This window comes from Tiliqua scincoides, chromosome 4 (genome assembly GCF_035046505.1).
Source record: "Tiliqua scincoides isolate rTilSci1 chromosome 4, rTilSci1.hap2, whole genome shotgun sequence".
NCBI lineage: Eukaryota > Metazoa > Chordata > Lepidosauria > Squamata > Scincidae > Tiliqua > Tiliqua scincoides.
The window spans coordinates 204171-227435 of NC_089824.1; the positions used below are offsets into that span (position 1 = coordinate 204171).

At 58.3% G+C, this 23265-nt stretch overlaps 1 protein-coding gene across 15 annotated transcripts in view; it reads right to left on the reverse strand.

The window, feature by feature from the left end:
• Positions 1 to 959: 959 nt before the first annotated feature.
• The window catches only part of SCRIB (scribble planar cell polarity protein), a 78882-nt gene continuing 56576 nt past the window's right edge, over positions 960 to 23265 (reverse strand). For 8 of the 15 annotated variants that reach the window (XM_066626474.1, XM_066626477.1, XM_066626473.1 and 5 more), the window contains 16 exons: positions 21570 to 21638; positions 21401 to 21457; positions 20884 to 20925; positions 20632 to 20775; positions 20369 to 20476; positions 20240 to 20287; positions 19997 to 20156; positions 19520 to 19691; positions 19063 to 19152; positions 18808 to 18978; positions 17185 to 17295; positions 16430 to 16569; positions 4627 to 4664; positions 3973 to 4047; positions 3180 to 3231; positions 960 to 2259 (listed from right to left, as the gene is read on the reverse strand). In XM_066626474.1, coding sequence (XP_066482571.1) covers positions 2099 to 2259; positions 3180 to 3231; positions 3973 to 4047; positions 4627 to 4664; positions 16430 to 16569; positions 17185 to 17295; positions 18808 to 18978; positions 19063 to 19152; positions 19520 to 19691; positions 19997 to 20156; positions 20240 to 20287; positions 20369 to 20476; positions 20632 to 20775; positions 20884 to 20925; positions 21401 to 21457; positions 21570 to 21638 — 1638 coding nt within the window. In that variant the 3' untranslated portion in view covers positions 960 to 2098. The remainder of the gene's footprint in view (positions 2260 to 3179; positions 3232 to 3972; positions 4048 to 4626; positions 4665 to 16429; positions 16570 to 17184; positions 17296 to 18807; positions 18979 to 19062; positions 19153 to 19519; positions 19692 to 19996; positions 20157 to 20239; positions 20288 to 20368; positions 20477 to 20631; positions 20776 to 20883; positions 20926 to 21400; positions 21458 to 21569; positions 21639 to 23265) is intronic. The other 7 variants (XM_066626482.1, XM_066626476.1, XM_066626480.1 and 4 more) reach the window with 5 other exon arrangements.

The following is a 23265-nucleotide window of genomic DNA, read 5'->3' on the forward strand; positions in this document are numbered from 1 at the left end:
GACACAACCCCCCCTTGTTCTGGTGAACAGTTCTGAGGTCTCCACAAGGGGGGGGGGTCCCCCTCGGAAAGGCCAGGCGGGCCCTCCCCTCCCCCACAGGGAGGCCTCACATACAAATCAGTGGTAAGGCCACACCTGGAGTATTGTGTCCAGTTCTGGTCACTACATCTCAAAAAGGACATTGTGGAAATGGAAAAGGTGCAAAAGAGAGCGACTAAGATGATTACGGGGCTGGGGCACCTTCCTTATGAGGAAAGGCTACGGCGTTTGGGCCTCTTCAGCCTAGAAAAGAGGTGCCTGAGGGGGGACATGATTGAGATACAAAATCATGCATGGGAAGGAGAAAGTGGATAGAGAGGCTCTTTTCCCTCTCACACAACACCAGAACCAGGGGACATCCACTAAAATTGAGTGTTGGGAGCGTTAGGACAAAATATTTCTTTACCAGCATGTAATTAGTCTGCGGAACTCCTTGCCGCAGGATGTGGTGATGGATTCTGTCCTGGATACCTTTAAAAGACGATTGGACAGATTTATGGCGGAAGAGTCAGTCACGGGCTACGAGCTGTGATGAGTACATGCAACCCCCTGGTTTGAGAAATTGGCTACCTCAGAAGACCAGATGCAAAGCACTGGCACCAGGATGCAGGTCTCTTCCTGTCTTGTGTGCTCCCTGAGGCCTCTGGTGGGCCACTGTGAGATGCAGGAAGCCGGACTAGAAGAACCTTTGGCCTGATCCAGCAGGACTCTTCTTACGGGGGTAATTCGGGTTCCACTGTTCTTGTAGTGTCTGAACGGCCAGTGGAGACCTGCACTCACTGACTGGGGCAGGTTGCCATATGCTGGCGCCTTCTCCCATAGGGATTTGCACTCCTTAGGCTCAGGCTGTGTGGGAACCTGAGGCCTCACGGGCAGCAAGCAGCCACCCCTCCCCCAACAGGAGACAGAGACAGCAGCACTGCTAAAATGAAAAGTTTATTGTCCTTGAGCCACAAAATAGATTTCTTTGGTTGTACAAATGTCACTAGTTGCAGTCTTGCTCTCCCTGGGAGAGGAGCCAGGCATGCTGCAGCCCAGCACCCAGGGAAGCCGCAAGTCGGTCCTGACCCCCTGACTGATCAGCCCCCAGCTGTTCATTGAAAGCAAACGCTAACCCTTGATTAAAATCACAAAGCTGGCAAGGTTGGTGGAGATGTGGTGGCTAGGGGGGGCGAGGGGGGAGATTGCCCCCCAATGCTCAGCCGTGGAGATCCGGCAGGCTATTCCTCCCCCAAGGCCTCTGCCTGGCCCGCACGTAGCCCCCCAGCCACCATTCCAGGTCTCAGAAAGCCCCATCCTCAAGGAGAGGACTAGGAGGCCAGAGAAGAGACGGGGGGCTGTCAGGTGCATGGCAGGGGGTAGGCCTTGCTCCCTCAAGACCCCCCTCTGGTCCCCATGCCACCAACCTGGGTCCCAACAACCCTAGCCTGACACTACTCCAGCCCCCCACTTCCACCATTTATCTGCACCTTCTATCTGCATCACCACATCCTAACACAGCTAACCTGGCCCTACTCTTGCCCCACACTGCTCTATTGTTTCTACCCCTGGGCAGCAGCTCCCAAGCATCCCCTCTCCTGCCCATGTTCTGATCTGACAGGCCTGATGAGTGAACACTGCCCCCCGCCTGCCCCATGCCCTGGGGGCAATGTCACGGATGGACACTGCTGCCCCACAGAAGAGGCAGTGGCCGTACTCCACCAGGGTGCGCCTCGCAGGACTCACTGCACACCACCACCCAAACAGGAGCAAGGCAGGACACCTGTTTGGCAAAAGGCTGGCTGGAGCTCCTGGCAAGAAGCAGCTGCAGCGCTCCCAGGCGAGACACACGCACACCACGCCACTGCACTCCTGCTGCACCACCACCGCTGCGGAGCCTGCTCAGATCCTGCCCCAGGACAGTGTGGCGGGCACGGAGAGGGAGTCACAGTCTTGCGGAGCTGCCAGAGAACTTGCTTTGTCTGGGGTCCACCCAGGAGGCAGCAGCCGGTCCCGCTCCACGCTGTCCGTGGGGCTGACGCCCCAGCTTGGCTCTTCAGGTGCCCCAGAGCGCGGCCTCTTATGTCGGAACAGCCGTTTCCAGGCTGTGCTGGGCAGGTCTGAGTTTGCTCTTGGTGCCGAAGAGCCCCATCTCTTCCCGAGGGGACAGGCCGGGAGTTGAGGGGGTGTGGGTCACCCGAAGCTCCTGGGCCTCTGGTTGCCCGTCGGGCTCCTGGCTCGCTGGGGGAGGGGGAAGAGAGACCATCATGCATAGAAGGGGCCCGCAGCCAGGACTTCCCAGGGGACAGGCAAGACCCCCTTCCCATACACGACCCCAAGTGGTCTGTGCCCCTGGTGGGAAGGGGGCCACACGAGATGCACAGAACAGGCAAAGTGGCCTCCTTTGCTTGCCTGGGGTCTGGCCCCCACCCCACAGCACTGGCCTGGCAGCTTGGGGGCAGTCAAGGGCCTGCTAAGCCAGTCCTCCTGTCTGTGCCAGGGATTAGACCTGGCCCCTTGTGCAGGCCCAATGGGGTGGCTCTGCACACCGAGCTTTGGCCCTCCACTCCTCAGGTCGTGCATCAAGAAGGGACGCCAAAGAAGCTGGGGTGCTTCCTGGCACAAGAGCAAAGGGTGGGCAAAGCAGATCAGCCACCTGGCTAGCCTTTCAGCCGCGCCATTGGGCAAACAGCGGGATGGTGGCGCAGAGGGAGAGAATGGAGCAAAGTCTCACCCTGCCCCGACTGCTGCTGCCACCTGGCCTTTGAAACCACACAACAGGCAGGATGACCCAACGCACACAACTGCAACTGGACTGTGCTCCTCCTACGCCCCGGCCAGCTCTCCCACTGCAAGCTCTTTCCTGCACATGGTCTCCATGGGTAGGGCATGTCCATTCCACACCAGCCCTCTCCTCAGGCAGGATCTCTCTCTCACACACACGGTGCCCTGGTCCCCACCCTCCCTGCCGCCACAGGCCTGCTCACAGCACTCCTCTCCCAGAGGCAGGGCCAGGGTCTCCCCCCCCCCCACCCTTGCTGCTGGGGTGGCAGTTCAGTCTAGAAAGGAACAGAAAAGCAGGGGCCTGGGGAAGGAGCCTCCCTGCCCTCAGGCTGGTGACAGCAACAGCTGTGAGGGGGAGGCTGCAGCAGGCCACTCACCTGAGCTGCTGGCATCATTGAGGGGTCTGCAGGTATCGCTGCCATCGGGAGTCTGGAGGAGCAGAGCAGAGCACAGCAGAGCAGTCACACCTGGCTGCCGCGGGACCCACGCCCACCCCTTTCCCTTCCTCAGGGTCCTACACAGAGCTGGCTGAGCTGCCCCTGCCAGCTGCAAGGCAGCGCACCTCAGTGCAGCGGGGTGGGTGAAAGCCCTCTGGAAGGGACACGCCAGGGCTGAGGGGAGGAAGGAGGTGCAAAGAAGAGCAGCAAGTGCAGAAAGCAGCAGGGCAGCCCACGTATTGCTGCAGTTGCTTCAGCACATCAGATGCCAGGAGGGGGGAACCAGTCTCTCTCTCTCTCCCTGCTCCCCCCCCCCACAGAAGCACAAGAAGACCTGGCACAGAAGAGCAGGCCCCATGTAGAGCACTGGCAGAGAAGAGGCTCCTGCAGAGCTTGCCAGGACAACCTGGGAACAGGCACAGTCCATCAGGCAGACTTTGCACAACCTGCGCCTGCCCTGCAGGGGAGCCCACAAGTGCTCAGGCCTGGAGCAGACGGAAGGAGGGAGCAGGCGGGAGTGCCCGAGTGCTGTGCACACCCCACTCAGCCAAGCTTTGCAGAAGCAGCCTCAGGGTGCCCGAGGGCGTCACTGCCTTGTCTACAGAGAGCCTGTGCGCTCCTGGCCTCCGCAGAGCATGGGGAAGTCTCCTTCCCTCTGGGCACAGACAGAGCCCCGCCAATGGAGCTGCCTCCACTGGCTCACTGGCTGGCACAGGATGCATGCAGCGCATACCTGGATTTCATAAACAGGTTTGGAGGAAGGAATGGCAGCAAATTCCCTGTAGAGAGACTTCTTTGCAGGCCCAGACTGGAAGGGGTAACGTGGGATTTGGGGGGGGGGGTGCAGAGAAAGAAAGAGAGAGCGAATGAGCGGTGGGGGGAGGAAGAGTCGGGAGAGAGAATGGCCCAGGAGAGGCTCACGGTTCATCCCACTCGTTCTCAGCCTTCATCGTTCTGGCAGGGGAGAGAGGTGGAGTGGGGGGGGGGAGGTGATGGGCTCATTCGCTCTGGTAGCCTCCTTATGACCTCAAGACATTTGCCACCTCCTGCACGGAGTGCCTTGACAAAGCTCAGCTCCTGGGCACATCAAGGGGGAGTGGGGAGGAACAAGGGCTCCAAAAGGGCCGAGGAAGCAAGGGAGGGGCTGCAGGCGGGTGGCACGAGTGGCGCCCACCCCCCTCCTCGGGAAAGAGGTGCTGAGGGGACAGGGAAGCAAGAGAGGCAATTCAAGGGCTGGGGAAGTGGCACCCCGTCAGTGCGATGCAAGAGAAAGGCCTGAAAACCGCCCCGTGACACATGGATATGCACCACCCTCGGCCCAGAGAGCCCCGTGCTCAGCCGCCCCATCTCCCCAGGAGCACAGTGCGCGCTGGGACCCGCCTCCTACCAGCCGGCCTGGAGAAGCCACGATCCGGGAGCCACAGTCTGCAAAAGAAGAAGAGGACACGCTTGGAACACAAGGCGGCACAGCGGCCCCTTGACAAGCAACGGGCCTCTATCAAGTGCGCACGAGACAACCAAGTGATGGGTGTCATAAACATTCTCATTAATAACAACAGCAACAACACTACGAACTGGGACCTTGACACCTCTTCCCTTTTCAGGGCAGCCGGAACAGTGTCCGCTGGACTCTGCTCCAACACAGCCTGGTGGTGTTCAGCAGCCGTGGCCTGAGGAGGCAGATATGGCGCTTGAGAGGAGGGCCGTCCGCCTTCCCACCCACTCCTCGCCCATCCTGGTGCCAAACACTGAGCAGAAAAGGGCTACCGGCTGGTTCTGGGGTCATCAGTGGCTCCACCAGGGGCAGATCCAAGGGAGGAGCCAGGGGTGCATGCCCCCCCCAAGCTGTCGCACCGGTGGGAAAGGCAGTGGTGGAGGTCCCTGGCACAGTGGAAATGGACAGTTGTAAGCCCCATTGATTATACTGGGACTTACTTCTGAGTACACACGCATAGAATTGGGTTTTCAGGCTACACTCCTAGCCACACTTTCCTGGGAATAAGCCCCATTGACTATAATAAGAGTACTTCTGAGCAGACATGCACAAGATTGGGTTCTCAGACAGTCGTCTGCCCCCCCCCCTTTGGCAAGAACTGCAATTAGCAGCTGGAGCTGTTAGGGGGGTGCACACACACACACGCATGCACACACAAATATATCAGAACCAACTAAAAAGTGAGCTAACATTCCTTTTCAGGTCCCTGTGACACTGGCTGTCGGCTCCGTTCTGGGGCTGCTGGAAGTGGCACCCAGAACAGAGGCGAGTGTGGCTTCCTGGAGGCAGGTGGCGCTTGCCTCCTGGGTGCTGCTGCAAGAGGCCCCAAGGCGCTCCAATGGAGCTTTTAGGCTCCATCGGGGCCAGAGAGGCAGCGCACATCTCCCCCGAATTGCAGGAGACGCGCCCAGGTTTCTGCCATGTCTGAGGGCCGCCCTCCTCCCTTCCCTATTTTTTCAAGGGGAGGAGAAGAGGGCGGCCTCAGGCGTGGTCGAGAACTGCTCAGAGTGGCTGCAGGAGCCACCCCCCTCTCCTCCCCTTGAAAGAAAAGGGAGGGGCAGCCCTAAGAGTGGTGCTCCCAGCCGCTGTCACTAGGCTGCCCCTTCCTACTCCTCGAGAGAAGGGGGCTGCCTAGAGCATCAACACACTGGGAGTTGCAGCTTCTGGCGATCCTCTTCCCTCTCTTGCTATAAAGGAGGGGGTGGCTCAGTCTGGTGCCAAATTCTGCCTCTGGCAGCAATTCTGGGTCGCCCCCTTCATCAGTTTGGTTTTTGGCTTTTTCAAGTGAAAGAAGCAGGCGGAGCTGCATTAAAAAAAAATACAAACGGGCAGTGGGGGGGCAAGGCTGACGGCAGTGCCCCTGGAGGAGTGGTGCCCAAGGCATTTGTCCCTCTTGCCCCCTGCTAGGTCTGCCACTGGGGGTCAGCAACATGGTGCTTCTGTAGCCCTGCTTCTACCTGACTAGTTTCCAGAAGGTGGTAGTGGAAGACCACTGCTCAACCCGCCCCCCCGGCACTTGGATGCCCCCACAGCACGAGCACACTGATAACACCCAATTCTAATTCTCTATGCCACACAATGGAAACTCCAAACTGCCAGCCTCCTCGTCAATAAACCAAAGCTCAATCCAGCAAAACAGCAGCTGGCTGGGCAGGTTGTCTGACCAGAGGCGGGGTGGGGTTCTCTCCCAGCTGCACTCTCTCCCCCAAGGACTATTCATTGGCAACCCTGAAATCAAACTATTGCAATACATTCTTTGTGGGGGCCACAAAGACTTCTTGGCTGCGAGGCTGTACCTGACGTTCTGTGAATGGTGGTCTGTCGAGTCACATCACTAGGATAGTCTCTGGTTAGCCAAATGGCCCAAAGTGAGCCAGGCTTTATGGCAGCAGAACAGACATTCCGCTGTCAAGTAGCTATCTAGCAGCACACACAAGTGGTGGTGCTGGAGGCTGCCCACTGCTGCAGCCAGCCGCATGCTGGACCACAGGGAAGCCAGCGTGGGGCAGACGGGAGGAGAGAAGGAGAGTCTGGATTTGGACGCGGTGGGTGAAGGCGGAATGGGGAAGGAGAGGGGTGGATATTGGTGGCAGCAACTTGTACCAGTATCCTAGCCAGTTCCCTCCCCCATTCCCTTACCATACTCTTCTCAGAACTACACCAGGAAAAATGGCTGGCATAGATCTGAGGAGCCGCACTGGGGTAGTGGAGGCTTAGCCCAGCATAAGTGAACATTGGTTCCCTCACCTTGAGGATATCTCTGCCACTGCCTGTCCCCAGATGCAGGGGAGCGCACCGGGATGCAGGTCTCTGGTTGTCTTGTGTGCTCCCTGGGGCATCTGGTACACCACTGTGAGCTACAGGAAGCTGGAGCTTTGGCCTGATCCAGTGGGGCTCTTATGCAGCGCGTACACTGTGACATGGCTGCGTGGGGTGGTGTTACTAGGATTGGGCTGTGTGCTCAGCCCTCCTGCAACAAGACTGAAGGTATTTGGTTGGTGATGATGAACTGGGCCCTGCAGAAGCCAGTCCTTTCACAGAGGTAGATGCCACGGCAAGCAGGTCCATGAGCTACAGCCTTGGGGCCTGTGGGCTGGGGAGGACCACGTCCTCATGCTCAGCAAGGCACACGGGAGGGAAGAAAACACACCGTGTGCCCCAAGGCCAGTTTGGCTCGTCTGCTCTGCAAGTCTGGGTTTTTCTGAATCTCAAGAAAATTGGCTCAGTCTGGGATGATGCAGAGACCCACCTGCATAACTCCCAAATGCCCGAGAACTTGCTAGAAGCATCTGGGGTTCAATTGTTGGCTGAGTAAGCCCACCTATGCACTGCGCCCTCCTGTGAAGAAGCAGAACCTTCTTGTCTCCATGGACAGGGCCTGGGATCTTGCGCCCGTCCACGTGCTTTTGTGGCTATCAGGACGTCCTTTCCCAGAAAGGGCACTGGCTCGCAACACTCCAGGAGGAGCCAGTGACCACATCTCCTGAGCCACACACTCTGCTGAGATGGGCGTGCGCACAGTCCACCACTCAGCAGGTGGGCAGCCATCACCAATCAGGGGGCTCCTTTTTCAGCTCAGCGCTCAAGAGCTGCTCTTTTTGTCACCTTCCACACATTTGTTTGTCACCTACAAGCACACTTGCAGTGCCAGCTGTTTTTCCAGCAAGCTCAGAGCTAGAAAACATGCTACCTCCATGGGTAATGTCATCCTATGGCTCTTTTCTGAGGAAACCTGGCCACAGATATCTTGTACATCACATGGGGGAGGAGGTGGAGGACAAGGCTTTGGACTTGGAGAAAAGGAGCCACCCATTCGCAGCCTTTTAAAAGCACGACACTGAAGTTAATGCTTTCAGGTAACTTTAAAAACTGATGATGAATTGCTGCTGCTTCCTTATTTTGGGGGGTGGACTGTGGGCTGCTTGTTTGCAGAGGGGTTCAGTGGGCTGGTGTTGGCTGCTAGCTTGTGGGGGGCTGGTGGTCCAACCCCCTGCCCAGTGCAGGCACCTGGTACACCCTCCCTGACAGGTGGTCTTCCACCTGGCAAATCATGGCAGCTCTGCTTGACTTCCGAAACGGGGAAACAGCCAGGGCTGAGAGCTCCTAAGGGAGCTGTCTCTGCTCTGCCTTGGAGTCAAAGTGGCTCCCTGGCAATCGCACCTGGCCTAGATGCTTCCAAATGGGGACTCGACAGATTTAAGGTGGAAGCGTCCATCACAGGTTACAAACCACAATGACTGTATGCAACCTCCAGGTTTTAGAGGCAGCCACTCTCCGACCGCCAGATGCAAGGGAGCGCTAACAGGATGCAGGGATCTTGTTGCCTAGAGTGTTCCCAGAGGCCTCTGGTGGGCCACTGTGAGACACAAGAAGCTGGACCCTTCGTCTGACCCAGTGGGGCTCTTCTTGTGTTCTTATGATGGCAGTGAAGGTGGCTTTTATCTCTGCCACCACATCGTTTGAGGAGAGCCATCCAGCTGGGCTGTTCTGGGATGTGCAGAACCTGCTCCCGGGGGGGGGGGATGACAGCAACTTGGCCACTTGTGGGAGACCATGGACAAACCCGTCTGCCTCCATCACAACTTGGACCCTACCTCAACTGAACCAGTCAACATTCCCTCTGCACCTGTTGGTCCAACAGATGGATTCTTTCAGCCCATTCAACCTGAGGAGGGAGACAGGATCCCGGGAATGTGGAGCTGTGTGCCTGCTTGACTCTTGCCCAGCAAGGCTCACTAGGTCAGGCCAGAAGAGTTGAGCAGGGGGTTGCAAATTCTTATGGGGGGGGGGGGTGGTGCCAGCCAGCAGTATCAAAGTCAGTTGTGGCTCACCCTCTGCTGAAAGGCCTCCTCTGGATCCCATTGTCCTGGAAGATGGCCAGCCCATAAGAACAGCCCCACTGGATCAGGCCATAGGCCCATCTAGTCCAGCTTCCTGTATCTCACAGCGGCCCACCAAATGCCCCAGGGAGCATACCAGATAACAAGAGACCTCATCCTGGTGCTCTCCCCTACATCTGGCATTCTGACTTAACCCATTCCTAAAATCAGGAGGTTGCGCATACTCATCATGGCTTGTACCCCATAATGGATTTTTCCTCCAGAAACTCGTCCAATCCCCTTTTAAAGGCGTCTAGGCTAGACGCCAGCACCACATCCTGTGGCAAGGAGTTCCACAGACCGACCACGCGCTGAGTAAAGAAATATTTTCTTTTGTCTGTCCTAACCCGCCCAACACTCAATTTTAGTGGATGTCCCCTGGTTCTGGTATTATGTGAGAGTGTAAAGAGCATCTCCCTATCCACTCTGTCCATCCCCTGCATAATTTTGTATGTCTCAATCATGTCCCCCCTCAGGTGTCTCTTTTCTAGGCTGAAGAGGCCCAAATGCCGTAGCCTTTCCTCATAAGGAAGGTGCCCCAGCCCCGTAATCATCTTAGTCGCTCTCTTTTGCACCTTTTCCATTTCCACTATGTCTTTTTTGAGATGCGGCGACCAGAACTGGACACAATACTCCAGGTGTGGCCTTACCATCGATTTGTACAACGGCATTATAATACTAGCCATTTTGTTCTCAATACCCTTCCTAATGATCCCAAGCATAGAATTGGCCTTCTTCACTGCCACCGCACATTGGGTTGACACTTTCATCGACCTGTCCACCACCACCCCAAGATCTCTCTCCTGATCTGTCACAGACAGCTCAGAACCCATCAGCCTATATCTAAAGTTTTGATTTTTTGCCCCAATGTGCATGACTTTACACTTACTGACATTGAAGCGCATCTGCCATTTTGCTGCCCATTCTGCCAGTCTGGAGAGATCCTTCTGGAGCTCCTCACAATCACTTCTGGTCTTTACCACTCGGAAAAGTTTGGTGTCGTCTGCAAACTTAGCCACTTCACTGCTCAACCCTGCTCTCACTGCTCAAGCCCAGCTTCCTGTATCTCACAGCAGCCCACCAAATGCCCCAGGGAGCACACCAGACAACAAGAGACCCGCATCCTGGTGCCCTCTCTTGCATCTGACATAGCCCATTTCTAAAATCAGGAGGTTGCGCATACACATCATGGCTTGTAACCCGTAATGGATTTTTCCTCCAGAAACTTGTCCAATCCCCTTTTAAAGGCGTCCAGGCCAGATGCTGTCACATCTGGTGACGAGCCCACCTCTCATCTTCCTGAAGGCCTCCTGTCCTGGCTTATGTAATGGTAAGTCTTGCCTCACAAACCTTATAGAATTCTTTGAAAAGGTCAACAGGCAAGTGGATGTGGGAGAACCCGTGGACATTATATATCTGGACTTTCAGAAGGCGTTTGACGCAGTCCCTCACCAAAGGCTACTGAAAAAACTCCAGTCAGGGAATTAGAGGACAGGTCCTCTCATGGATTGAGAACTGGTTGAAGGCCAGGAAACAGAGAGTGGGTGTCAATGGGCAATTTTCACAGTGGAGAGAGGTGAAAAGCGGTGTGCCCCAAGGATCTGACCTGGGACCAGTGCTCTTCAACCTCTTCATAAATGACCTGGAGACAGGGTTGAGCAGTGAGGTGGCTAAGTTTGCGGACGACACCAAACCTTTCCGAGTGGTGAAGACCAGAAGTGATTGTGAGGAGCTCCAGAAGGATCTCTCCAGACTGGCAGAATGGGCAGCAAAATGGTAGATGCGCTTCAAGTGTAAGGTCATGCACATTGGGGCAAAAAATCAAAACTTCACATATAGGCTGATGGGTTCTGAGCTGTCTGTGACAGATCAGGAGAGAGATCTTGGGGTGGTGGTGGACAGGTCGATGAAAGTGTCGACCCAATGTGTGGCGGCAGTAAAGAAGGCCAATTCTATGCTTGGGATCATTAGAAAAGATATTGAGAACAAAATGGCTAATATAATGCCGTTGTACAAATCAATGGTAAGGCCACACCTGGAGTATTGTGTCCAGTTCTGGTCGCCACATCTCAAAAAGAACATAGTGGAAATGGAAAAGGTGCAAAAGAGAGCGACTAAGATGATTACAGGGCTGGGGCACCTTCCTTATGAGGAAAGGCTACGGCGTTTGGGCCTCTTCAGCCTAGAAAAGAGACGCCTGAGGGGGGACATGATTGAGACATACAAAATTATGCAGGGGATGGACAGAGTGGATAGGGAGATGCTCTTTACACTCTCACATAACACCAGAACCAGGGGACATCCACTAAAATTGAGCGTTGGGAGGGTTAGAACAGACAAAAGAAAATATTTCTTTACTCAGCGTGTGGTTGGTCTGTGGAACTCCTTGCCACAGGACGTGGTGATGGCGTCTGGCCTGGATGCCTTTAAAAGGGGATTGGACAAGTTTCTGGAGGAAAAATCCATTCTGGGTTACAAGCCATGATGTGTATGTGCAACCTCCTGATTTTAGGAATGGGCTATGCCAGATGCAAGGGTGAGGTCTCTTGCTGTCTTGTGTGCTCCCTGGGGCATTTGGTGGGCCGCTGTGAGATACAGGAAGCTGGACTAGATGGGCCTATGGCCTGATCCAGTGGGGCTGTTCTTATGTCCTCCTCCGTCTTGTTCCATGGGGGGAGCTCCATATGGGTTGGCGGAGGAAACAGCAGGACCACCTTTGCTGTAGCTGCAAGGGGCCTCACTGGGGGAGGGGGTGTGACAACAGGGACTGAATGAGTACAGTGGTGTCATGCAAGGTCTGTCTAGCAGTGGTGTTATGCAATTCCAAGGCTGCTCACCCTTCGGAAGACAACCAGCAGCCTCAGCAAGGGGGGGTTATAAGTGGCTGGCACAGCTCAGCCAAAATCTGTGTTGGCAGGATCCTTCCCCCAGGAGGCTGCAAAGGAAGGTGAGTCCTTGGCCTCAACTTCCCCGCTTATACGGGGCTGGGTGGTCATCCCATGCCTTGTCACTGTGCTTGCTCAAAGGGCATTGCCTTCCCCTCTCTCAGGGTGTTCAGCCTTTCCCTTGGAACTGGCTCTGCTTTGCCCCCACCGGCCTGCCTGCCTCCTTGCCTCCAGCCCAACACATTGGTCTACTTCCCCATCCCCCGGCACAACAATTCTCCTTCCTGTCCTGTCCTTGGGACTCAGCCTTCCTCCCCCCAGCTGTCACCTGCATCCCTCTCTCTCTCCTGCTGCACTCCCAGAGGCAGCCCAGATGCTCAACCCTCCACGACAGGGACCGCTGCCAGTTATGCTGCATCCTGCTGACATCTGGTACTGATGGACCACCAGAGCTCGCACTCCTGCTTTGGGATATGGCACTCGAGTGGGGGGTGGTGCCCCAACTGCAGTTTCCAGGATGAACCTTATGCCCTGGAACCCTTTTCATCTGGCTTCAGGCCTGGAACGAAGACGGCCTTGGTTGCCCCAGCTGAATGACCCAAGCAAGGGCCTGGACAGGGGAGCATCTCTGCTGGACCTCTCAGCAGCTTTCCAAGGTGTCCTTCTGGGTCCCCTTGCTGGACTGGGGCTTGGAGACACTTTTCTAGGGTGCTACCACCAGTCTTTCCTGACCCAAGGATCCAGAACGCGATGCTGGGGCCTCCTGCGCAGCCCCTGGCCTTGGGCCTGTGGAGTGCCACAGGGATCACGCGCCTGCCCCTGTTCTTCAGCATTTATGTGAGGCTGCTTGGGAAGTCATCCAGGGATTTGGAGCTGGGTGCCATCAATGTGCTGATGGGAAAACACTAGCTCTCTCACACATTTAATCCCTACAATCCCAGCTTGTAGAACTGCTCCTGCTTTGGTGCAAGGAGGCAGCTGGAGACTGAATTTAAATTCAGTCCAGAAAGGAGAGTGGTCTTCCTGGCTTGGAGATCTACCATGAAAGTCCAGGACCACCAACTGGCTCTGAACAGGGTTGCACGCCCTCTGCAAGAGCAGACTTGCAGCTTGGGGGATCTCCTGGATGACCAGCTGAGGCTGATGCACCTGCTGTGGTAGTTCCTGAGTTGATCGGGCCTGACCATAGCTGTCTAGACATTGATGACATCTGGATTTGTCTATTGCAAGGCACTTTATGCAGTGCTGCCTTTGGAGACTGTCTGCAACCTGCAATCAGTGCAAGCAGCCCATCCAACTGTGGGAGCTGGCAGTTTAACTGATTTAACTGCTGCTCTGATGGCCGTGGGTTCCTTTCTGATCACAATTCAAGGTGCTGATCTTGAACTACAAAATCCCTTATGTCCGGGGCCGAGGCATCTGAGGACAGCCTTCTCCTTGGGGCTCCTGACCCAAGATATGGGTAGCTTCTTGTCTTGTTTGTGTACTCCCTGCGCCACCTGGTGTATCACTGCAAGACACAGGAAGTTGGAATAGATGAACCTTCTTTTGCCTGATCTAGCAGGGCTCCTCTTGTGCTCTTGTGACAATGACCATCAAACTCCAGTACATTTGGGTGCCTGTGGTGGGGCAGAACATGAAACAGCTTTGGTGTCAACAGGGAAATGACACCAGGTTTTGCTTTGGAGGTGACCCAGAGGGCTCTCTGGAGCGGTCACCATTTCCCCGTGTGGCTCGTGTCCACTTGCGAGTGGCAGATGTGGGGGGCTCTTCCCCCTGCCAGTTAGAGCTGCTCCGGTCTGCTCTCCTGCCCTCTCACCCAGCTCCTTCCTCATTCACAGGCACTGCCAGAAGGTCCTGCACTTCTGCTGAGAGCCAAAGAGGGAGAAGCAACGGGTGGAAGCGGGGGCTGGACAGTCGCCTTCTGTGCAGCTTGGGAGAGGTGCGTGGTCGCCTTGCAGCAGCCCTCCCTGCCTTTGGGGCTAACCAAGTGTGCCCAAAGAACATGCCACAGATGTGGTCTGGTGAGCTTTTCCAAAGAGTTGACTGCAGCGGGACTGAAAAGGCCCCCTTCACCCAAGGGGAAGTTCTCTGCCTCAGCCCTTGTGCCTCAAGGCCATTTCTTCTGCAGTGCCCTAAAACACCATCTGGATCCTGTAGGATGGCGATGAACTCTGGTCCAGACAATGCCAACACCTCCAACTGGCACGTTCTTGCCCACGGAGCACCTGGCAAAGCAGGGCCAGTTCTTCTGGCAAGAACAGCTTCCTGACTGAAGAAATGGATGTGCAAAGCTGCTGTGGCATCGAGCCTGAAGTGCCACATAACCCGGGGAGTGCTGACCACAAGGCCCACAGGCTGGACGGAGCCCACGGAAGCTCTTCATCTGGCCCTCGGGCGATCCCAGAACCATGAGACGGTCGTGTCTGGGGCCTGAAGAGACTTGCTGGTTGCAGAAGCTCCAGGAGGCTTCTGCAGGACGAGCAGAATGCGAGCGTCTGCGCCTTCAAGTTCTGCTGGCCATGCTCGGCTGCAGGCTTGATGGAGCAGGGGGAGGGTGTTCTAGCACAATTCCCACCGCAGTGGCGGCACCAATGGCTGCTTCTCAGTCCAGGAGAGCAAGAGAAGAGCCCCACTACTGGAAAGGCAAGGCAGACACTCCCAAGGACACGGAGGGGAAGACTCTCCAGACCAGCTGCCTGGATTGTGATGGTCAGAGAAGGTGCCGAGGGCTTGATGGCCAACGCGAGGGGTACATGCGGCAAGCAAAGCCTGGCATGGCTGATGTGCAGCTGTCAATTAATACTCAGGCACTGGGCTAGGTCCAGAAAAGGACCGCAGGTCCGTCCATCCCCGGCTCCGATGCCGCATTGGAGACAGAGAACGAGCGGCGGAGTGAAGCTGGGCTCTTTGGGTGTCCAGGCCCGGCTCTTGCCCACCAGCGCCCAAGCCGGAGAGCACAGAACACGCAGGGCCTTGCAGCTCCACCACAAGGATGTGAAGGAGGGCCTTGGGGAAGGCACCACACAGGCAGCAGCTCTTCTTCCGCTTGGCGTTTGCTGGGCCTTGTCCCAAAGGAACCAGTCCCAGGAGGGGCCCTCGCGACGACGTCAGGCTGAGGTGACAGACCAAGTAAGAGCCTTTGCCAACCCACAGCAGCAAAGAACAAGCGCATCTTCTAAAGCACTGCCGGCCATACAACGGGCAGATGAGAACGGAGTGGGGTGGCGCTGGCTGCCACGACCTGACCTGACCCTGCAGAAGCCACACCACAACCATGCCCCTGCCTGGAGTGGGGCGGGGCTCTCACCGCACACCTGGCCAGGGCTCGAGGGTTTCCCAAACCAGCTCTGAGCATTAACGTGACCTCCAGAGAACCTCCAGAAGGAACGTCAGTTAACATAAGAACATAAGAACAGCCCCACTGGATCAGGCCATAGGCCCATCTAGTCCAGCTTCCTGTATCTCACAGCAGCTCACCAAATGCCCCAGGGAGCACACCAGATAACAAGAGACCTCATCCTGGTGCTCTCCCCTACATCTGGCATTCTGACTTAACCCATTCCTAAAATCAGGAGGTTGCGCATACACATCATGGCTTGTACCCCATAATGGATTTTTTCTCCAGAAACTTGTCCAATCCCCTTTTAAAGGCGTCTAGGCTAGACGCCAGCACCACATCCTGTGGCAAGGAGTTCCACAGACCGACCACACGCTGAGTAAAGAAATATTTTCTTTTGTCTGTCCTAACCCGCCCAACACTCAATTTTAGTGGATGTCCCCTGGTTCTGGTGTTATGTGAGAGTGTAAAGAGCATCTCCCTATCCACTCTGTCCATTCCCTGCATAATTTTGTATGTCTCAATCATGTCCCCCCTCAGGCGCCTCTTTTCTAGGCTGAAGAGGCCCAAACGCCGTAGCCTTTCCTCATAAGGAAGGTGCCCCAGCCCCGCAATCATCTTAGTTTGCACAGCGTGCTGCAGAGCAACGGCCGACGGGGCCCACTGCCTACCGGAAGAAGCAGTGCTGCCACCTCAGTGCCTGCCTGAACCTCTGGAACCGCTTGGCCCAGAAAGTCCTTGGAAGCCTGGGGCCCCTGCCTGGCTTCCACCAGAGCCCCTTCTCTACCTTGCCTTCCTAACTGAAGCCGGGTGGGGGCGGCCAGAAGGAGGACTTTTCAAACTCTGAAACGCCTCTCCCCCCACCCCAAAAAAGCTGGCCTAGCTCCATCTCTTCTTGGCCGTAGGCATCTGGAACAGCCCAGGGACTGCCGGGTCGTTCCGTTCTGCCATCAGTCCTGCTCTTCTCCTTCCCTATGTGGCACTAGTGCACACCACACCCTGGGCCATGTGCTGCCCTGGCGAGTGGGCCAAAGGGCAGCCAGAAAAGCCTGCTGAGGAGTTAAGCAGCTGTTTCAAAGCAAAGCAAATACCCTCCAGGGGAGTTGGCGACGGGGTGGGGGCAGGAGACGGTGACTCTGCCAGCTGCTCCAGGGTACTGCGCTTCCTGCCCTCCTGTGACTTGGCAATCACCACCTGGGCTTTGAGGGCATCCTGCTCCAGGGACCTCATCCTGTCCAGCAGAAGAGGGAGACAAAGCGTAGAAGGGGTTAGTCCACGACTTGACCGACTGGGCCTGCAACAGTCACACCACAGGGTCCCACCCCCTGCACTCCTACGTGGGGGTCCCCTGAGAGCCTGGGCAGCCACAGAAGGGGGGGCTGGAGCTGCCTGCTTCTGCTCTCAGGCATCAAGGAGGGACACAGGGCAGCTCCAAGGTCAGCCACTGGCCAGTTCCCAGCCAGCTCTCGGGGCAGAGTCTTGCCTTGGCTGAGGAGGGGGGCTTGGGCAGAGCCAGTGGGGTGCTCCGCACGCTCTTCAGCAACGGCACTGTCTCGGGCATGCGCTCAGGGAAGGGTGGGCTGCCGCCTGCGTCCCAGCACCACATACACCCCAGCAGGCCACACAGACCCGTCAGCACCTTGCTGCTCTAGGGAATGGGGGAGGGGGGAGTTATGCCTCCAGCTGATAGGCCCCTGCTGGAAGAAACACCCCTTCCCCCCACCAGAGCCCCCTGCCCTCAGTTTTCACAGCCAGAGGTTCTGCCTGCCAAGCTGCCCCTTTGAACCAGGATGTGAGTGTGGGGGGGGGGGGGAGAGACCCAGAAACAGGACCCTGCTCTGCACACCTGGAGTGGCTCTGAGACCCAGGGGCTCCCGGTGCCTGCTGCCGGGCCTGGTACAGCCTCTTGGCCAGGTCCTGCTCGTACTGCTTAAGGCTCTCTTCTAGGGTGGTAGAGCTGAGAAGGAGAGGAGACAGGCATGGCCAGAGAGAGAGAGAGAGAGAGAGCACAGATTGAGGGAGCCAGGCGGGGGGGCAGCGGACAAGCACAAGGGAAAAGAGGAGGGGGATTCTCAGGAAAGGAAAAGCAGCTCAGTCTGTGCCGCCCTCCCCCCCAATGATCACACCAGCAAGCCCAACTGGTCACAAGCATATGGGCAAGAGAAAGACAGAGGCAATGTTAGCGGGGGGGGGGCAGGGAAGACTTGCCCGAAGAGGAGTGGCCAGTATGCCACATTCAGCCATGCAAAGCGAAGAGTTCAAAGGAGGCAGGCAAGTGGGGGAGGAGGAAACACCCCCCCCCCCGGAACCCCACCTGTCCACCTACTCTGCGTGAATGGGGGGTCTGCAGTTTCACCAGCCTGCCCAAGATCTCTGAACGCCCCCAGCCCTGGCTGACCCGCTCTCCAAAGGCGGCTCAGTGCCAAGTCACTGCCTGACCAACTCTGCAAGGCCCAGCTGGCAGGGAGGGCTACTGGCACCCACCTACCCCCAGGGCTGAGAGCACCAAGGTTGTGAGGGAGGGCACAAGGAAAAGGGGGCTGCTGCTGCTGCTGCCCTTTCCCTCTCAAGGCTACCAGGAAGAGGAGGAGTGGGGCAGGGCTTGCGGACACCGGCCTGGTGGGAGTCGGAGGCAGCCATGTGGGGTGGGCGAGATCCAATCTGGGAAACCCACTGCTCTGTCTGACCAGGACTCCCGACCCGGAAGGTCTTGGGACAGGCCAGCAAGAGCAGCACTGGCCCAGCCAGGCACACTGTCCTGTGGCAAGAACTGGCTACGGGGAAAGAGACTGCAGGCAGATCTGGGGGTGGGGGATCTTCTTCTGCCCTCCACAGCCCAAGACCCGAGGATGCTGCAAAGCTGTGATGACAGAGAGGGTCTGATGCAGGCCCTGCCACTCCTCGCCCCCAAGAATTCCCCTCCTGAAGTGCCCGCTACTGCCTGGACACCCTGCACCGCCTGATGGGGTGAAACAGCCCTCTAGCAAGGCAGGCGGAGGCATCCGGCCACAGCCCAGCTGGCAGCCACGCTCCCGTTGTGCAGATGCCTCCCACTCCCACGCCCACTCCCAGGGCCAGGGCCAGGGCCAGGGCCGCTGTTGTTTCGGCTCAGCTGTGGTGCCACCAAGGCCAAGCGTAGGCTGGGAGGGGTGCGCAGGCTGCTGGGCACCTCGCCCGCTGGCCATCAGGGGCTGCTCGCCTTGACCAGTGACTTCAGTGGGGGGGGGGGGAAGGATACTCTACTGTGGCCTAGACCACCCTGTGTCTCTCAGAGCCCCTCAGCTACCCCAACAGGAGGTGAGGCACGGCCAGTGGGAAGAAACGGCAGCCCCGGGCCCAGCTTCGCCAAACGCCCCTCCCTGCCACTCTGAAGCACGGGCAGCCCAGCCTCCTGCTGGCCTCAGCAAGCTGAGCTGGGTCCAAGAAGGTGACCCAGGCACCCCCACCCCCGGCTCTGCCCGTCACCTACCGAGCTGCCCTCCACATGGCCCGCTTCTCCGCCTCCAGGGCCCGGCGCTCTGCTGGGGAAAGGTCTTTCTCCTGTGCACCAAGAAGCTCTGGGCTCTGCATGCGGAGCCGCTCCTGCTGCCGCCGCTCAGCCTTCACGGTCCTCACTGGAGGCCCCAACGCAGGGCTCAGCCTGCCGAGAGAGGGAAGGACTCCAGGGAGGCTTGCTGGGCGCAGGAACCCCCTGCCTCCCCCCACTGCTCCCCTGCCTGCTTACCCAGACACAGAAGGGGGGCCGTGTTCAAGTCTCAGGCCCTCCTCCAAGGAGTTCCTCTGGGAGCCAGTGGGTCTCTCGGGCTCAGGGAACCTGGCAGGCACACCAAGAACTGTCAGGGGCTGGGCTCGTTCAAGCCCCCAGCCTTCCTCAGGAAACCCTCTCCCACATCACTGGGGAACAAATGCATGCTGCCCTTGAAGGGTCAGTGGGGGGCCTGGAGACTGGGCTGTGACTCTGCCCCACCCCAGTACCCCCTTCCTCTTCACTAGAAATACCTGGCAGTTACCTTGGCCTGAGAGCAGGTGTACACTGTGAGCCAGGGTGGAGAGAGCTGGCACCATCCTCTGCCCCAGGAAGGGCAGCAGCGGCACTGCCTCAGCCCCACCCGGGTAACAGGCTCCAGTGGGAGGGGAGGGGAGGGGAGGGGAGGGGCACACGGCTGGTCCACAGTACTCACCAGGCCGTCGGGGAGAGCCGACTTCTCCCTTCCAGTTTCTCAACCTTGTACTCAACTCCCTCAATGAAGATACTGGAAGGGGGCCCCTTGGAGTCTGGAGGGCTCTGGCCCTCAGCCTCCTCTTCCTCCTCTTCCTCCAGTAGTTCGGCTCGCTTCTGCTGCAGCTTGCGAGCTGCCCAAGCAAGGAAGACCCCAGTGAAGCAAGAGTTGTGCTGGCCCGCTGCCCCACAGCAGCCTGACCTGCCCCCGTCACAGTGGACATGGGGGGAGCAGAGGCGGGCAAAACTGCTCACACAGCCCCATGGGCACAGGCAGCCCACCCACTCCCCACTCTCAGCCAGCTGCAGGAGCTCCAGAGCCGCTCTTGGCAGGGCAGCGGGTCCACGCGGAGAGAGAGCGACTGCGGGTCTGGCTGGCTCTGAGGGAGAGCAGCCACGAGACAGCGCGGCCTTGTCCCTGCCTCCTAACCCCACTCACCTTCTTCCTCCTTCATCTTCCTCAGGTCTTCCTCCCCAACCAAAGACACCCGCTTGGGGGGCTTCTCTGCAGGCTGCTGCTTTAACTCCACCTCAAAGTACTTCTGCCTCTCACGGAAGGACCGCTGCTCTGGGCTGTGGAGGCCTCCTGGGGGCAGCACCTAAAGCACGGCAGAAGAACCACGTGGGCCGAGTTCCTGGCGCTCAGGACCACCCTCAACCTCGCCCCGCCACCCCAGCTCACCTCCAAGGGGGTCTGGGGCTTCTCTGCGCTTTTCTGGCTCTGCAGTTCCTACAGAAGAGGAGGAGGAGGTCACTGCCACAGAAAAGCACCCCCACATCTCCACCCCCAAAGCAGGCCTCCCCGACTTACCTCCGACTCCAGCAGCGGGTGTGTAATTGGAACAGCTGCAAAGGCCCTGTAGACCTGCTTGGCACTGACGGGAACCTCGCCTGGGGAGGAGGGCCTGGGAGTTCGAGGCTGGGATGAAAAGCAGGCCACGGTCAAGCACAAGGGCGGCCAAGAAGGGTGCAACCGTGTGGTGAGGAAGGTCCCCCTCCCCCTCCAGCGGGCACTGGCCTTCCCCCGGGAGACCTGCTTAGGGTCAGAGGGCAAAGCAAGCAGCAGTTACGCACAGAGCTCTGGGTGCCGGAGCCCAGCTCAGCCTGCTGGAACGGGTTAGGGCTGTCCCGACCTTGAGTGGCAGCAGCAACAGCCAGCACTGGGACTGGGCGTGTGCGGGAGAGCGGCTGGATGGTCCCTGGCTTGGTCTGCAGCTGCTGCACGCAAGAGAAACAAGACAGCACAGCTGGAGACAGCCTAGCCAGCGGGCCAAACCCAGTCGCCCCCCCCAGGGGAAAGGCACTGCTGGGGGCCAAGAGACTCACCAATTTGCTCTCACTGTGCGCAGAAGCGAAGTGGATGGCAGCCTGAAAGCAGACAGGCAAGGGTGTGAGGACCAGCACGCCCCCTCCCTCCCCCACTGGCAGCGGTGTGGCCCCAGCTCCATGCCCCTCCCCATCCAACTGGGCCCCACAGCCACAAGCCCACCCCACCCACTGAGGCAGCCTCAAGCTCTTGGCCCCCTGTGCCCACCTCCCTCCTGTACCCTGCCCCACCCAGCAGGGATACCCGCATGAGCCTATACAGCCACCCAGCTCCGGCCCAGTCACCCCCTGGCAAGAAGCGGTTCCTTGCAGAAGCCTTCCGAGAGACCAGGCCAGCAGCAGCAGCAGCATCCGGGGTGGGGGTGGGGAGGACAGAGAGCTGGCGGCAGCAGCAGCCACTGAGGAGGTGAGCCCCCTCCAAGCAAGGATCTCACCCAGGAGTGCCCCCACCCAGGCCTGTGAAGCCGGGGGGGGGGGGGAGAGATGAAGAGCAGGCACTGCACACCAGGAGACTTACGAAGCGAGTCTCTCTGCCTATCAGGTGCGCAGGCCGGGGGGTGGCTGGCTGCGGTGGCTGGAGAGTGGCAAGGCCAGAGAGAGAACCAGAGAGAGAGGCTGAGAGCAGAAGAGAAAACAGAGCCTTGCCCTGCCCTGCCCTGCCCTGCGCCCGGTGCCACATTGCTTACCTGCTGGTTGCCAGGAAGGTGGGGTGGACCTCGCCAGGCACCTCTGGAGTCACCTTCCCCTGTCAGGGTCTGAGAGGGGGGGGGCTCTTAGAGGACAGGGACAACACAGGCAGCCTCCACAGCATGACTCTCCCCACACCCCGCATGCCTGGATCTAGGCTCAGGCCCCACAGGAAGAAGTTGCCTTGTGGCCAGGAGGTGCCAGTGGTCGACCTAAGCCCCCCATGCCCACTGAGCTGAGGCTTTCCCCGTGTGCCACCTCCACCACAAATCCTCACTCCCTGAGACAGCACGGCCTCACTCATGGCCTTAAGCAGCACACCCCCCCACCCCCGCACACACAGCAGGCAGGGCCTTCTGCCAGCAGCAGGTCCTCCAAGGGGAGAGGTAGCCCTCCCCCCCAGCCAATGGGGGGCAAAACAGGGACCCTCCCCTGGGAGTCCTGGACTCCCCCCACCACTTGCGTGGCGAAAGCAGAAGTCCTTCCGTTCTGCCACAGGCGACACCAGCAAGTGGGCAACTGCGGCCTGCCAGGCAGGCTTAGGTCCTCCTCTCTCCCGGGGCTTCAGGGCAGGGCAGCTTTACAGCCAGCAGCGCACCCTGGGAGGAGGAGTAGCCTGGGCGTGCCAGCACCAGCACTGGGGGTGGCAGGTCCCCCAAGGCTGCACGCAGGAGGGAGGCATCTAGCTGCAACCTGGCAGCCTGCTGCAGCACCCCTGCCGAGGGCTGGTCTGACAAGCGCCACCCCTCATGCGCAGAAGCAGAGGATGGTCCCAAACTCCGTCCTCAGGCTCTGCCAAGGACCCGGAGTCCAGGACAGAGGCAGGAGGGCTGATAACAACACAGGTGTTTGTACACCGCCCTTCTTGGTCCTCAGGCTCTCATCGAGGCTTTACGCAGCAGGCTCTTCTGAACCCTGCAGGGATTTTGCATCCTGTCGTTCTGATCTTTCCTAGAACCCTCGCTCCAGCTGCATTCCTTCCCGGTCCGGCCTCTCTCTGGCCGCCTCGCCTCCACCTCCACCTGACAGCAACTGCTCTCTGCCACTGAGGGTCGGCTTGTCAGGGCATCAGCGTGCTGGCAGTTCTCGGACACTTCTGGTTGTTTCCAACTGGCACCCTCAAATCCTCAGGCATAGGAGGCGGCAGCTCTACCACGAGCCAGACCTCCTGCCCCTGAGGCTCCACAGTCCCTCCTGGAAGAAGGGGCAGTCTCTTCTAAACACAGGAGCAAAACTGACATGCCTGGGGGATGCCAGGAAAAGGCTCCCCCCCCCCCCCGCTGGGACCTGCCAGCAGCTAAGGCTGGCCAGCGGGGGGCTTTGTGCTCAGCCTCCCAAGCCAGGCTTCCATTCCTGGGACTCACGCCTTCCTCGGCAATCAACCCCCAGGGCACCACTGGTCATTTGGCAAATGAAATTTTTGCTGAAAACCACCCCTTTTTTGCTTTTCAACAAAAAGTGGGATTCTGAACTGCAGAATACACCAGCCCAGCACAGGCTGACTGCTAGCATTACATCACAACAACACTATGAACTGGAACCTGACGCTGCACTCTCTGGGCCAACAGGACCCAGCGGTATTCAGCGCTTATGGCCTGAGAAGGTGGAGAAGGCACTCAAAGAGGGTGGCTGTCCACCTGTCCACTCAGTCTTCGACCATCCTGGCACCAAATGCAGAAAAGAGTCGCTGGCTGG